Source organism: Zophobas morio, unplaced genomic scaffold (assembly GCF_036711695.1).
Source record: "Zophobas morio isolate AGI-343-1 ecotype UQ-CSIRO unplaced genomic scaffold, CSIRO_AGI_Zmor_V1 ptg000024l, whole genome shotgun sequence".
NCBI classification, from domain to species: Eukaryota; Metazoa; Arthropoda; class Insecta; order Coleoptera; family Tenebrionidae; genus Zophobas; species Zophobas morio.
In genome coordinates, this window is record NW_026972129.1 from 9,386,945 (window position 1) to 9,401,978 (window position 15,034).

General features: G+C 37.4%; 2 protein-coding genes across 3 annotated transcripts in view; both read left to right on the plus strand.

Moving 5' to 3' along the window:
* LOC135135394 (hemicentin-1) overlaps positions 1-2,081 on the plus strand; it is a 454,269-nt gene extending 452,188 nt beyond the window's left edge. For both annotated transcript variants that reach the window (XM_064064429.1, XM_064064430.1), the window contains one exon: positions 1,563-2,081. In XM_064064429.1, coding sequence (XP_063920499.1) covers positions 1,563-1,820 — 258 coding nt within the window. In that variant the 3' untranslated portion in view covers positions 1,821-2,081. The remainder of the gene's footprint in view (positions 1-1,562) is intronic.
* A 9,481-nt stretch (positions 2,082-11,562) lies between these two features.
* On the plus strand, positions 11,563-14,478 carry LOC135134951 (seipin). The gene is made up of 6 exons (XM_064063860.1): positions 11,563-12,125; positions 12,173-12,351; positions 12,420-12,622; positions 12,674-12,812; positions 12,966-13,097; positions 14,256-14,478. The coding sequence occupies exons 1-6, from the start codon at positions 11,836-11,838 to the stop codon at positions 14,378-14,380; spliced, it is 1,068 nt and encodes a 355-aa protein (XP_063919930.1). The 5' UTR covers positions 11,563-11,835; the 3' UTR covers positions 14,381-14,478.
* The last annotated feature ends 556 nt before the right edge of the window (positions 14,479-15,034 follow it).

Here is a 15,034-nt window from a genome sequence, read left to right on the forward strand (position 1 = left end):
AGCACCTCTTTTGACTTCCTCGGCTAATTTCTACCTTCTACACTATTTCCAGTTTTAAAATTTAAACCACGTTATGTTTTGTTCTTCGATCTCTTCTCGAAGGTGGTATTCCATGTTTCTAGAATTTTAGCGAATATTCCATGTTCACTCTTTCTTGGTTTATGAACCTATTTCGCAGAATAACTTTTTTCCGAAGCAAACTTTTTAAAATTCAGTCTTGGAATTGTTCTAAAGTACCAAATGAATTCCCAAAAAAGTTTCTGACTTGCGGTTTCACCTTTTGTTTCTGAAAATCCTAAAATAATGTCTAATCTTTTTTTATTCTCCTGGAGCTTTCGTAAATTACCTTCATCAGGTAGATAAGATTTTCTTAATTTTGAAGAATATTATATTTAAAATCTGTAGACAATAGTTTTGTTCAAGCTGTCGTAATTATTAGGATAAAAAATAGCATTATTATTTGTATTTTGTATTAATTTTACAAATTGTGTTAGGTAGGTTACGAATCATTAGCCTAACTTTATCTGAATAGAGTCGTATAATAAATCAAACTCTATGTTATGTCCTTAGATCATATAATATGATCTAAGGTTATGTCTAAACGCAAGTTCTTAAACAGATGTGTTTTAGATAGACGTTCTTCTTACACTCGTGGATTCACTATTTTAGACTTAAGTTACATCTTAAAAAACCATTTCTCATGTTCACCATCACTGGCTTTCTTTACGCTTTTTTAAATTGATGGCGCGTGCACTTACTGGAACTCCATCAAGAATTTATAAAATGTACTTCCCAAAATAATTTATTTGTAGAACACCTACAAATTTATCTACCTGAACAAAAACACATGTAACACTGGCTTCCACTTATATTCTTTTAGAACAGGAAATGTATTATATTACTTATTTATAAATCCGTTAAAATGTTTTTTAAATTCACATTAACTGGCGTTTAAATAGAATCTTCTAGATCTTTCTTAAACTCGTATTAAATATACTAGAATACCTTCTTTTCTCTATTCTTCTTCTTAGAAACGGTGTTACTCCAGATCTTGTAATTCATTCCCACACTGACACCTGTGCTATGACTGACAAAGATGTTTATATGGATTCTCGTCAATGATGCCTGCAACACCAAAGATTAATAGCTTTTATTTTAAAACAAATCTTCGGCTCTCAACCAAAGCAGTCCTCTTCTACATCAGTTCATTACGTGATTGACTTTCACCTGAAGCTCAGGTTCCATTCTCGACCGTTTTTTTTTTCAGACCGCTTTAGCTGATACTTCGTGTTGAACAGCACCATAAACGACGCATATACCTAGGACTCCTACGTAATAATATCATTTCGCGCTCTAGGCGTAAGCAATATTACTGGAGTTTGTAGTATCGTATAATAATAACGCCATATTACATTTTCTCGTATCACAAACCACTGTTGGACTATACCACCTGAATACAAATACTCCTTCAAAACATACAGAGATGTTAGCAAATAATGAAATATGCACAGTGTTAAAGGAATACTTATTCTTTATTAATTACATGATGTATTCATTTTCAGAACTCCAGCGACCCAAATTGTCATCAGGCAGCCCTGTTTTTGACTAAAGTGACTTCTTCAGAAATAGGAGAATATATGTTCATGGTGCGGTCGCCTAATGGTTTGGCAGAAGGAAGTTTTCACGTGAACATGACTTACGCCAGTGGTTACAATGTTCAAGATGTAAAATCGGCTTGCGTCACACACTGTCATTTTGCAGCAATTTATGTAAATGTGATTATTTTGTTATTAATGAATTGTTATTCCCGACTGAATTAGATATTATCAGATTACACCACAGTATATTGTAATGTATACTTAACTTACACAAAATTATTTAAAGAAAATATTGTGGAATAATTATTTCTTATAACTAGAGCAATATTTTCAATTAAATAATTTTTATAAGAGTAATTTTTAAATGTATAGTTTTCTATTGTTTGCCACCAAGACGTGTATAAATTTGTTAATAGACGGCGCTTAAATGTAAAAATTATCTGTAAGAAACTATGACATGATAATAAAATATTCGTCCAACCAACCACAAAATAGTATTTTAATTATTCATCAACTGAAAACAAAGAACGCAACACACGCATGAAAAGAAAATTTGCTTCTGCTTTGAAGACACGATCTGTTTAAAATGTTTCAACCAAACAATATTTTGATAGTCAATGAAACACCCAACAAAGTGTTTCATATTCTACGTATTTATTTTATGCCAAATAATAACTTTGTTTAAAACAATAAATACATACTACCCAGGAACAAATGCCGTTGCCCTCAATATTTTTAAGGGAAACGCCTATAATAATAAGTTTAATGGAAAACATGTGTGTGACAAGTTGTTAATAACAGTTTTCCCGTAAGGCAGTGTAATCAATAATAATAATAATAATAGGCCTTAAGAAGGAACAGTTTCCATTCAAAACACTGCGCTGTATTAAATATAAAATCTAGCGTACTGCTACAAAATTTCAATGAAATTAATGTAATAGGGATGCCATGAAAGATGATCACTCAAGAACTGCTGATACGAATTATATTAACTTTTTGGGAGAAGAAATTATCTCACTGAGTTTAAATAAATTAAGACATACCTATAATTTTACATGATAGTTTGTTGTAAAATTTGAAGCCCCAATGGGTAGCACTCTATCTACTTTTGCTAAAACGATGAAAACATATGCAAATTATTATTATTATTATTGCGTAATGAGCATGGATGCATTTTACTACATGTTTTAACCAGATTGCTGCATTGAAAATACAGCAGCAAGGTAAAATAAGGTTTTTGTATATTTAGTAAGTTTTTCTCGCGTATCACGTTCTGAATATCATTAATATAAATCATGAAGAGGATTAGGCTTAGCACAGAGCCTTAAGTTACACCAAAATATGAAAATTAAATAAAAAATCTAAATTAGTGTCTGTAGCAATCAAACACTTTTGTTATGTCACAAAATACTTCTCCTAAATACACCTTATTCTAGAAAACATTGCTAATCTTCGATATTAGTTAAGTAATAGCTAAGTGTGTCGATTTATCTTTTCTGTGAATGAACTGTGATGAACTGTTTCCAAATATGGCGTAAGTTTTAATCGAAGTTCTCCGAGTTACTCGCTTTTTAAGGCACTGGTTCAAAAAATAAATTAATAGATAAACTACAATAATGTTTAATCCGTATTCATCTCCTATAGATGAATTATTTAAGGCATTAATAGTACAACATACTTCGCTAAAAGATGCTTAGGTAAAAGCAAATTCAGTTATTGATGGCGAAATTTTATATTTACAGACATGGAGAGTATCAAATTTTTAGTTCAGTAATTCGAGAGGTATACTCACTCATCTAATTAGCTCTTCAGCAGAGATTGTTTATGAATTGCAAATTTTGATTGTTTAAAATTTTAACAATTTGCATAAATACGTGAAATTTGAAAAAATTGATCAAATTTTTTATAAGTAAGACATTTATTTGGAATAGAGGGAGTATTAAAGAATAAAGCAATTGAATAACAGACACAATATTTAAGTAAAACGTCATAAAATATACTGCCTCTGGCCCCAAAAAATTGACCGACTTCTGTATTTTGCTATATATTACCATTATTTTTAAAGAACAGGTTTTATTTACCACGTATTTGGTATGTCAAATGCAACATTTTAATGTAAAAAAACTTTGAAGGTGTTTGTTTTGGTAACAATAATTCAGTGTTTCTATAAGATATTTTAAGAGACCTCATTTAAAATACCGGTATGAAGACAATATGACCCTGGAAATAAGACCAGTTGCCCCAATTCAAATAAAAAAGCCTAAATTAACAGAAGAAGCTCGTCTGGGCATCTACCAGTACCAGCTTCTTTTTGAAGTATGTATAAACGAAAATATTAACCACGGAGCCATGAAATCTGCGGTCGTAGGATTATCTGTTTCAACGAAAACTGTCGGGTTGGGTATAGAGGACGATTCTAAAAAGTTTCTTTCTAAAAATGTTGCTTTTATATGATTGAAAACAACGGAATAAATACGTAAAATCTGAGAAAATGTATTTTATTAACATGACAGATAAGAACAAACTGAAAATACAATCCAAATTTGAACTACCTATTTGTCTTGATTAATCGCAAATAAAGTTCAATATTATACTGTGTTCTCAATTTTTGATCTTGTTTTGATCAATAAAAAAAAATTGTAACCTATGAGTCAATTGAACCAGAAACCTTTGCGTAATTTAACAATTTTACGGCATGGCCATAGAGTTCACCATAGGTCAGTGCTCTGCTTGTACTGGTATAAAATGTGATGCAGTAATTTGGATTTTTTGCGAAAATCTGGATGCCTAGTGTAAAAATCAATGCGGCTTTATAAACCACGAGTATAGAAGTATATTGTTACGATTGACGAGCGAATAATAAATCGGGCGTTGGTAAAACTCAAATATTTATTTCTTTAGCTCGAATTACAACACTATCTACTGCAACGAATATGTATAGAAATTAATCCGGCGCTCTTGACTGTCTTCACAGGCTGAATGAATCCATTACCTACGGTCGCCTCTATTTAAACTCATATTCTCTAATCGAGATCCTTCATGAACATCCATCGCGACTCCGCTTCGCGACTCCCCTGGACGCTGCTTCGAGACGGCTCCAGATCTGTCTTTATGCGCCCGCCTCTCGGCCGTCGACACCGTCAGCAGTGATGATTCACCCATCAGCGCCGTGCGTACGTCCAGAAAGCTCTCGACGGCCATAGGCGTCGTACTGGGGCGGCGTAACGGTGTATTTCGTAACACTGCCCCCCTCTTCAAATCCGATCGTCCCGATCGGAAGCGTCTTCGTTGTTTCCTTCGTACCGTTTTAGTCGATCAAGATGAACGATCTTCATCTTGGTCTTCGGTCCACGTTGGATCCGATAAACTACGTCATTTATTCTAGTGACGATAGTGTATGGACCTTCCCAGTCAGGAGCCAGTTTTGGGCAACGTCCCTTCTTCCGTCGGGGGTTATACAGCCACACTAAATCACCTTCCTGGAATCCGCCACAGTTGGCTTTCACATCGTAACGGGTCTTCATTCGATCACTGGCAATCTTGATCCGGCCCCTCACTAGTTCATGCACGTTGACCAACTTCTCTTTCAGTTCGTCCACGTAGTCACGTACTTCCATTGGTTCTTCGGATGGTAATCCAAAGACTAGGTCACAGGGCAGCCGCAATTCCTTCCCAAATACAACGTGAGCAGGTGTTTGACCCGTGGTGTCGTGGATAGCTGCGCGGTAGGCCAACAGGAATAGTGGGAGGTGCTGGTCCCAATCCCTTTGGTGCTCTTCTACCACTTTCGAAAGATGTTGCTCCATAGTCCGATTGAACCTTTCCACCATGCCGTCGGACTGTGGGTGTAGTGGCGTTGTCCTTGTCTTGCGTATTCTCAGTAGCTGCATCACTCTTTGGAAGACGTTGGATTCGAAATTGCGTCCCTGGTCTGAGTGAAGTTCCAAGGGGACGCCAAATCTACTGATCCAATTGTCAACCAGTACTTTCGCGACCGTGACGGCTTCCTGATTTGGAATGGCATAGGCATCTGGCCACTTGCTGAAGTAGTCGCTAGCCACCAGGATAAACTTGTTGCCGTCGTTTGTTACAGGGAACGGACCGGCCACATCGATGGCGATTCTTTCGAAAGGTGCCCCAACATTATATTTCTTCATTTTTCCTCTCGCCCTGGTATGAGGACCTTGGCTGGCCGCACACGTCGTACACTTGTGACACCAACTTTCGACGTCGTCACGATAGCCTACCCAATAAAACCTCTCCCGGATTTTCGACAAAGTCTTGTTCACTCCGAAGTGGGCTCCAGATGTTCCGGCATGAACTTCCTCTAAGACCTTGGAAACCTTTACCTTGGGGAGTACCAGCATCGTCTTAGAGGTACGCCCATCAGGACTCTCCCACTTCCGCTTCAAGAGCCCATTTTCCATGACCAAGGAATCCCATTGGGCCCATAACGCCTTCAAACTGGGAGATTGGTCGGACAATTCTGCCCAGCCGGGTCGTTCGACTCCTTCCTCCTTCCACTTTAGTATTGGCCCGATTATGTCGTCTGCTTCTTGTTCACGCTTTAGCCGCGCCGTTGTCCATTCTTTATCTTGCTCAAAAATCGTTCGACGAACGGGCAGGTTCCCTTCTTCGGCGTCGATTCTGTCGCAGTGCTTGCACTCTCCGCACGGACGTCTTGACAAAGCGTCAGCGTTGTTGTGAAGTCGACCCGCTCGGTGTTTGATCCTAAAGTGGTACTGCTGTAGTCTTTCCAGCCAACGCGCTACTTGGCCCTCGGGATTCTTTATCCGCAGAAGCCACGAGAGGGCAGCGTGGTCGATCCTGATCAGAAACTCCTGTCCGTATAAATACTTGTGGAAGTGGTTGACGGCTTTGACAATGGCTAGCAGTTCCTTCCTTGTGGCACAGTAATTTCTCTCTGGTTTGGAATGTAATTTACTAAAATATTCGATAACCCTTTCCTCCCCATCTTGTATCTGCGACAATACGGCCCCAACTCCCGAGTTACTCGCATCGGTATCGAGGACGAACATTCCTTTGTCCCTGGGGTAAGCCAAAATGGGGCTGGTGCACAAAGCCGTCTTCAGTCTCTTAAAGGCCATCTCACATGTACTGCTCCACTTGAAAGTCGCCTTCTGCTCCGTCAGTTGGTGTAACGGTGCTGCGATGTCGGCATACCCTTCTACAAATCGTCGGTAATATGTGCAGAGTCCCAAGAAGCTTCGTAGTTCATGCTTGTCTCTTGGTATGGGCCAATCCCGGATAGCAAGAACTTTCGTCGGGTTGGTTTCTATTCCTTTCTCCGACACGATATGGCCCAGGAACTCGACTCGTTTCTGGAAGAGTGAGCATTTCTTGGGATTTAGTTTCAAACGAGCGTTTTCCATTCGTTCTAGCACCTCCTCAAGATTCTTCAGATGGTCGTCAAACGTTTTGCCCATAATCATGACGTCGTCGAGGTATACCAGACAGGTCTTCCATGTCAATCCTTTCAGCACCATCTCCATCAGCCGCTCGAATGTTGCTGGCGCATTACATAATCCGAAGGGCATAACGGTGAAGTGATAGAGGCCACTTCCGGTGGAGAACGCAGTCTTTTCTTTGTCGTCCGGGTGCAAGCCTACTTGCCAGTAGCCACTCTTCAAGTCCAAGGTTGAAAACCACGCCGAGCCGGATAAGGTCGTCAAGGTATCGTCTATTCGAGGAAGGGGGTAACTGTCTTTCTTCGTCACGTCGTTCAGTTTCCTGTAATCGACGCAAAATCGGGTAGTACCGTCCTTTTTGGTGACCAAGACTTCTGGAGATGACCACGCGCTGTTGGATTCTTCAATTACCCCATCTCTCAACATGTTGTCCACGAGTCTTGTAGCTTCTTCTTGTTTGGCTAGGGGTAGTCTTCGAGGAGCCTGACGGATCGGTTGCGTGTCACCAGTGTTTATTCGGTGTTCTACGATGTTGGTCTTCCCGAATGGTTCCTCCTCTGAGGCGAAGACATTACGGTGCCTACGAATGAGTCCTTTGGCCAGTTTTCTCTCACGAGCAGACAGCTGGTCCCAGTTGACCTCCAAGCCTTTGGTATCCCCTTCCTTAGACTCATTTTCAACGTCTTCTTCCTCGCAGTTCAATACTCACTCGGGCGACTGGCTCACACATTCCGATAATCTCCCCTTTTCTAATATTGACTGCATTGGGAAACACGTTTGCCACACGTAAGGGTATGTCACGATCGGTTTTGACTAGGGTGCTCGCGATCAGGAGCTTGTGGGTCGAGTCACGTGCCGGCTGCACCATCCCCAAACTGTATCCGGGGTTCGTCTCTACTCTGGCGGGGACGATGACTTCTGCATTACCATCTACCTTCGTTGTCTGACAGACCACTAGTCTGACCGTTGCAGCTTCCACATTCGGACGTCCCAGCACAAATTCTTCGGCTCCAAAACGCAGAATTTTCTGTTCTGGATCGATCATTAAACCATACCGGCTGATTAGGTCCATACCCAAAATGAAATCGTCAGCGATTTCCGCCACCAGAACTTCATGCTTTATTCGGAGTCGACCGAGCTCTACATTCACCACCGCTGTACCCAGAACCGGTGTTGTTTCTCCTGTGACCGTCTTCACATTCGTGGCGGCACATACTGATTTAATCTGGCAATTTTGTAACCTGGATCTGCGTGCAACGGACACTTCGGCTCCTGTGTCGATGATGATCTTCGATTCCCGTCCATTGATTTTTCCGCTGATTGTCGGACTGTCGACGCTCCCCGCGATACTTCTAACCATTATAGTCGTTGGGGCTTCTCTTTTAGCAGCCAGTACGCGCCCCGAGGTACCGACTGCCTTTAGTTTTCCTGCTCCTGCGCTGGCGATCTAACACGGCAATCCCTCCTAATATGCCCTTGACGCCCACACCTGTAACATTCTAGGCGCCCTCCATGTTGTCTAGAACTGCCCGTCTTGATTTCGGCAATTATTTCGCGGGCGAGTTTCTCAAAGTTCTCGCTCATTTTGTCGAGACTCTCTTGAATAGGGTTTACTTCGCCCTCAACCCCGATGCCTCGTATCTTAACGTTGGAACGAGGTGAGCTGTTGTATGCGGCGTCCACTTCTAACGCTCGAATCAGCGCCTCGGATGGTTTCTTGAACCCGGAGATTTGCAGGACTCTTCTTACCTCACTATCTCTTACGCCGTTTACGAAGGTTTCTGCTGCCAGACTGTCTTGGAAGTCTTGCGGAGCTTCAGGATAGGCGAGGTGTACCAAGCGTTTAACATCAGCCGCAAACTCCTGAAGAGATTCACTACTCTTCTGAATCCTAGATTTAAGCTGCGCTACGAAAACTTGCCGAAGGTGTTCATCTCCAAATCTGAGTTCGAGGGCGGTCGTCAAGGCGGTATAGTCCTTCTGGTTCTCTTCTGATAATGTCTGTAGAATCTCCAGGGCCGCACCTCGTAGTGCTACTACCAAAGCGGTCGCTTTCTGTTGGTCATTCCAGCTATTCGACAAGGCCGCAGCTTCAAATTGCTTCTTATAAGTAGTCCACGACGTCTGCCCATCGAAAATAGGGGGTTGAACTCTCACCGGACTGAATTCTGCAGGGGTCGTAATTGTAGGTCGTGGTGTTTGCAACCTTTCTTCGAGCTCCTTGATCTTGTTTTCCATTTCATTTCTCACCTCGTCCACTTCATTTCGCATGACTTGGAGCATTTCACTTCGGCTGTTCAAAAGTGCAGTTTGCATAGCTTTTAGATTTTCTTCCATTATTCTTCGATCTTCTTTTCTACTTTCTTCCATTATTCTTTGATTTTCTTCCATTATTCTTCGATTGTCTTCCATTATTCTTCGATCTTCTTTTCTATTTTCTTCCATTATTCTGTGATTTTCTTCCATTATTCTTCGATCTTCTTTTCTATTTTCTTCCATTATTCTTTGATTTTCGCTCAACATTTTCATCATTTTGGTCAGTTGTTCCTCTATGTTGGCTGTTTGCGCTCTTGTGGTAGTCGGCATAAAATTTTCTTCTAGAAACTTCTAGAGTCTTGACGGACGTCGCGCGAGAGAATTTTCTCGAAAGTTCACTTTGTTCTGGTCTCCCCTAGTAGCACCAACACAAATTCGAATCCCGATTTATTTCACAATTAATCCCACTTCTGACACCAGTGTTACGATTGACGAGCGAATAATAAATCGGGCGTTGGTAAAACTCAAATATTTATTTCTTTAGCTCGAATTACAACACTATCTATTGCAACGAATATGTACAGAAATTAATCCGGCGCTCTTGACTGTCTTCACAGGCTGAATGAATCCATTACCTACGGTCGCCTCTATTTAAACTCATATTCTCTGATCGAGATCCTTCATGAACATCCATCGCGACTCCACTTCGCGACTCCCCTGGACGCTGCTTCGAGACGGCTCCAGATCTGTCTTTATGCGCCCGCCTCTCGGCCGTCGACACCGTCAGCAGTGATGATTCAGCCATCAGCGCCGTGCGTACGTCCAGAAAGCTCTCGACGGCCATAGGCGTCGTACTGGGGCGGCGTAACGGTGTATTTCGTAACAATATTATTTCACAGAATTTAAATAGCGTTTAGTTAAAAAAATTGAGGGAACGTTATCAAATTGTTGCTGGCGATGATTAACCAAGTTTTAGTTAGGTACCATTTTACCGTCTACACCATATTTCTAATAACATACATATAAAATCCGGTAGTTTCGAAGATCATATGTCGACACAGCAGACAGACAGACAAACAGAAACGAAAAATCTATTTTTTAGTATTCTTCTGGTCATGAAACCTCGAGGAAACATGAAAGTAGCCAGTCGCCCGATAGACTCTATTACAATACTTCCTCAGCTTACGCAACAAATCCTTTCTTAGCTTGTGGAATGAAATTTTACAACTGTCTTAAAACATGCAGAACCAACCTGACATTGATTTAATAATAATTTCAGACATCAATTAAAGTTTTTTATTGTGATCTAATTGTTCTACGAGCAGAATTGTTCAATTGAAAAATCACTCAGAGTAGACGTTGGAATTTCATTTAACACAAACGGCATGCCTGTTCGTATAACATACAATAGTGGCAGAATCATAACACTTTATATTTAATTAAAATGAAATAAACTTTCTGGGGGATTTGTAAGGTCAACGAAAAGTAACTAAAACATTCTTATCCTGTTATGTTTCGACTCCCGGCCGAGATTCTTCTTCAAACTTAAATATTATATTTCACATGTCTTAAACAATAAAATTTAAAAAAGAAACCTGTTATAAAATTCTAACGCCTACTCTGAGTGATTTTTTTAACAGAACACCCGTTATCAAAGTTTGTGTAACAAGACATGTAGTTAATATGTTTATTCTTACCAAAAATTACCGAATAATCACTATTCTAATACTAAATATTCGTTAAATATACAAACACATATGATAATTTATATTCAATTTAATTATTATCAGCCGGAAAACGATAAACCCATAATAGGGGTCTGTGTCGAAACTATAGTCACAGTATGTATACCTATCTATTAAATATTTTTTAACACTCTACGCCTTCGCAGACAGTCCTGTCTGCTGTCTGCTGTTTGTATACTAAGAAAAATCTCACATCAAATTATTTATGCCGTATTAATCAAAAATCCATTATTGTCAAGAATAATGTAAAACTTGTCTCCCAATAAATAATACTTCCTTCATAAATTTGTAAAATTATTTTAAAGTGGAAACAGTCTCTTTTTATGGAATCATTGTTTTTCACTCGTTTCAAACCAAGTACAATTAAAATCTAATCAATATAACTATATCAGCGATACCTAAAATCCCCCCCGGGTTCCGAAACCAATTCAATCCACTCCTGAACGTAGAGCGCGTAAATCCACAATGATCAATATCAAATACCTACGCGCATGGCATAACACTTCAAAATGTAACACAAGTTGATGTTATCTACTCCGGTATCATTGCTAACCAATCATAACTTAAGGAGAGTTCAAAGTTCAAAGATTAAAATTTGTCACCTACATTATCGTTCAAATTTCATTATGAACATGGAATCTTTGAACGTCCGACAGAAATTTTTATCAATACTAACGATTTTAAAATAAGTAGATCCGATGTGGACGATTAGTAGTTCTCTCAGGCTTGAAGGCGAATTTTTGAATTTGACATTCTTAATAAGTTAGGTTATGGTATTATTTTATTCAAAATCGTTTGTAAATAAAAATGTTTAAGATTTTTGCCTGTTTGAAACGTGTAGTAAGTTTAGGTCCGCGCGAGTATCTAAAACAACAAATAAAATTGCCTCTAGTTAAATTTATTCATGACACAGTTAATTTGTACAAGGCAAGAACCCAGTCAGGGGTCAATAGTATCAGAGAAATTCTTTTTAGGGGCACCGTAGTTGCACTTATTACAGCCCTTTTAGTTTGGTTATCAATTTTTATGTATATAGCATTTTATTATGCTTACGTACCAACAATTTCCCATGAACGTCCAGTGTATCTCAAGTTTCGGTAAGTTACTTGCAGTGACATCAAACAAATTGTAATTTATTGTTAAGAGCATGTGACACGAATTCTTGTGACAACGGTAATGGTAATGGTAATGGCAAAGGAATATGCAGTTTTCCATCAGCACATATAAAGCTAACTGAAAGACAAAGGCTTTTAATGTTGGGTCAGCCATACAAGATACATTTAGATTTAGAGATGCCTGAATCTCCTACCAACAAAGACCTTGGTAAGTTTGGGTGATTAACAGTTGTAAAAGAGTATGTGTCTATAACTAGAAATTATTTTATGCTACAGGAATGTTTATGGTATGTGCTGATTTTCTTAGCGGAAGTGGAAAAGTTTTGGCCAATTCGTGTCGTTCTACAATGTTACATTACCGCAGTTACCTGTTGGATATTCTATATAAGTTAATATTTAGTCCTTTCTTTGTATTTGGTAATTCCGAAGAAAAACAGAACATACATGTGGAACTTTTTTCTGATTTTGAAGAAATTGAAGTAAGTTCATTGTAGATAATGGAGGTGAAAACATTATTTTTTATTTTGCAGAGTGAACCAGTAACTGATATTTTTATTGAAATACAGACAACACATATAGAGATTTATTCTGCGAAATTTTTAATTAATGCTCATTTTACGGGGCTAAGATTTTTAATGTACAATTGGCCAGTGTTCTCTGCAGCTATTGGTAAGAAAATAACTTTACTGGATTTTTGAGTAATAGTTGAAAATACTTAAGTCAAACTAAGAATTACAAAAAAAATCCTATTCTTTCCAGTTAGTAATTTTATTTAAAAGTAAAATAGAGTATAATCAGTCTGTTGTAATCGTTTAATTTCAGGTATTACTTCCAACTTGGTATTTATTGCAATTGTCTGCATGATCAGTTGGTATCAAATTATTAATTCTGAAGAATATCGACGTTTAATCGAAAGACAAAATGAAAGAATAATGTTAAAAGATTTTGACAGTGGTAAGTAACAAAATATTTAAACACTTTTTTATATATCATCTAAAAACTTTTTAAGTACATACACATAAAATTAAAGACCTTTATTAATGCACTTAATTTTTAATGAAATAATGGGATAACTTGATACTTGCATTTAACTCACAATGAAATAGAGTCGTAAAATCGTTTCACAGATACTAAAATAACTTAAATTTCAGCGTATTTACGTATTTATTCCTCACATAAAATTTAATTAAACGTTTTGCAGGATTTTGCATTAGTAAAAGTAGTGCGCATGTGTTACATTAAAAAATGACATAGTTAAACAATTATAATATGGAATATATTAAATTCTTCACCTTTTAGTACTACAAATGATGATTGAAACGTAATTCAATTTTTATGTCATGTAATCAATTCTTCTATAAAAACAAAACTATTTACTTGGGTGTGTACAGGTTTTTTGGTGAAGAGATATAGTATAAACAAAAAGATAATTGTAAAAATATATAACAACGCAGCAACAGTAATTTTAAATATATTTCTATTAATTTTGGTCATTTACAACTTATTCTTATTAATAAAAAGGAAAACTAAAATGTATTTAAAGCTGTTATTTATCAGTTATCATACTTTAACCTAAACCTTTACCCATACATTTTTTAACTTTCAACAAGGTTGCTTTAAAATCTCAATGATCTTGTTTCTTATATCAAAACAAAAACGTTTACTTCACGGTCAAGATACAGGAATACAAACCAAGTAAATGTAACAGTTTTACCGAACAATTAACACTTCTTTGAATAGTTTTAGGTCCATTAGTCACTAAAGAAACACCATTGAGTTTATTTTAATAATATTAACAGAATATATAAAATGGTGTGTTTGTGTGTAATCTAGGGTTAAGTTTCATTAACTCAATATAATTCCAATCTTAACACACTACTTTGTAATTAAAAAAACTACAGGTTGATAAACAGAAAACGTTATTGTTATCAAAATTTTGGGAGAATACGCACGCAACCCACAAAGCTAAATGACGACGTTCAAGTTATGCAAGTAAAGTGAGCGGTAAAGTGAATGAGATTTTTTATCATTTTTTCAAGTTTCATAATTTTAAAACTTCTAAGATGCAACCTTCTTATCACACAGTAATAGACTAATTCTTTATCATTTCAGGTTCTTCTAATTCTTCCATTGATGAGGATACCTCTATGTTGGAAGAAGACAGACAGATAAGATTTCGAAAAGGTCGCACAGAGAGCAAAGATTTTCTAGAAGATATTGCTGATATAGATTGTTAATTTATTTATGTAACTGTTATTCATTCCGTCGTCTATACCAAAGATTTTTATAGCATCTTTACTGGTTATGTTGTCAATATAGTTAATTTAAGTATTAATCAGTTATTTTAATTGTTTGGTTAAATACTAATCCATATTACTGAAGTTAGGTTCAAACTTAGACTTAGATTCGCGTTTTGTTTACTTAACCTGAGGCCAGTTTATGATGAACCAGGTAAATACTAGTAAATATTACACGTTTCTCACATGAAATGAATATGTATATGAAGACACAAGTGTGACATTTAAAAACTGCATACAAAAGCAAGAAAATGATTTTTTGATTGACGGTAGTTTTGCAAAATATTTGTATCTTTGTAAAAAAAAACATTTAAAATTCGTCGCTGTCAATATTCATTATTATAAATTATTTTTAATTGTCAAATAAAATAGGATGACTTTATACAGAATACTTAAGATGCATTTGCTATTATTTAAATATCTTCCAAAATTTTAGTTCCATATTAAAATATATACAATGTCCGCCAAAAAATTTCACACATCACTTTTCTGTCATGTCAAAAATTTTAATGTAGTCTATGCTTTATTGTCATTATTTCGGACAGCTGGAATGTCAAACTTTCAAAATTCCAGCTTACGCTACAGCTACGTTCA

Coding starts and splice junctions, on each gene's coding strand:
- LOC135134951 (XM_064063860.1), top strand. CDS start 11,836: ATGTTTAAGATTTTTGCCTGTTTGAAACGTGTAGTAAGTTTAGGTCCG. Junction 12,126..12,172: donor CCAGTGTATCTCAAGTTTCG/GTAAGTTACTTG, acceptor TTTATTGTTAAG/AGCATGTGACACGAATTCTT. Junction 12,352..12,419: donor TCCTACCAACAAAGACCTTG/GTAAGTTTGGGT, acceptor TTTATGCTACAG/GAATGTTTATGGTATGTGCT.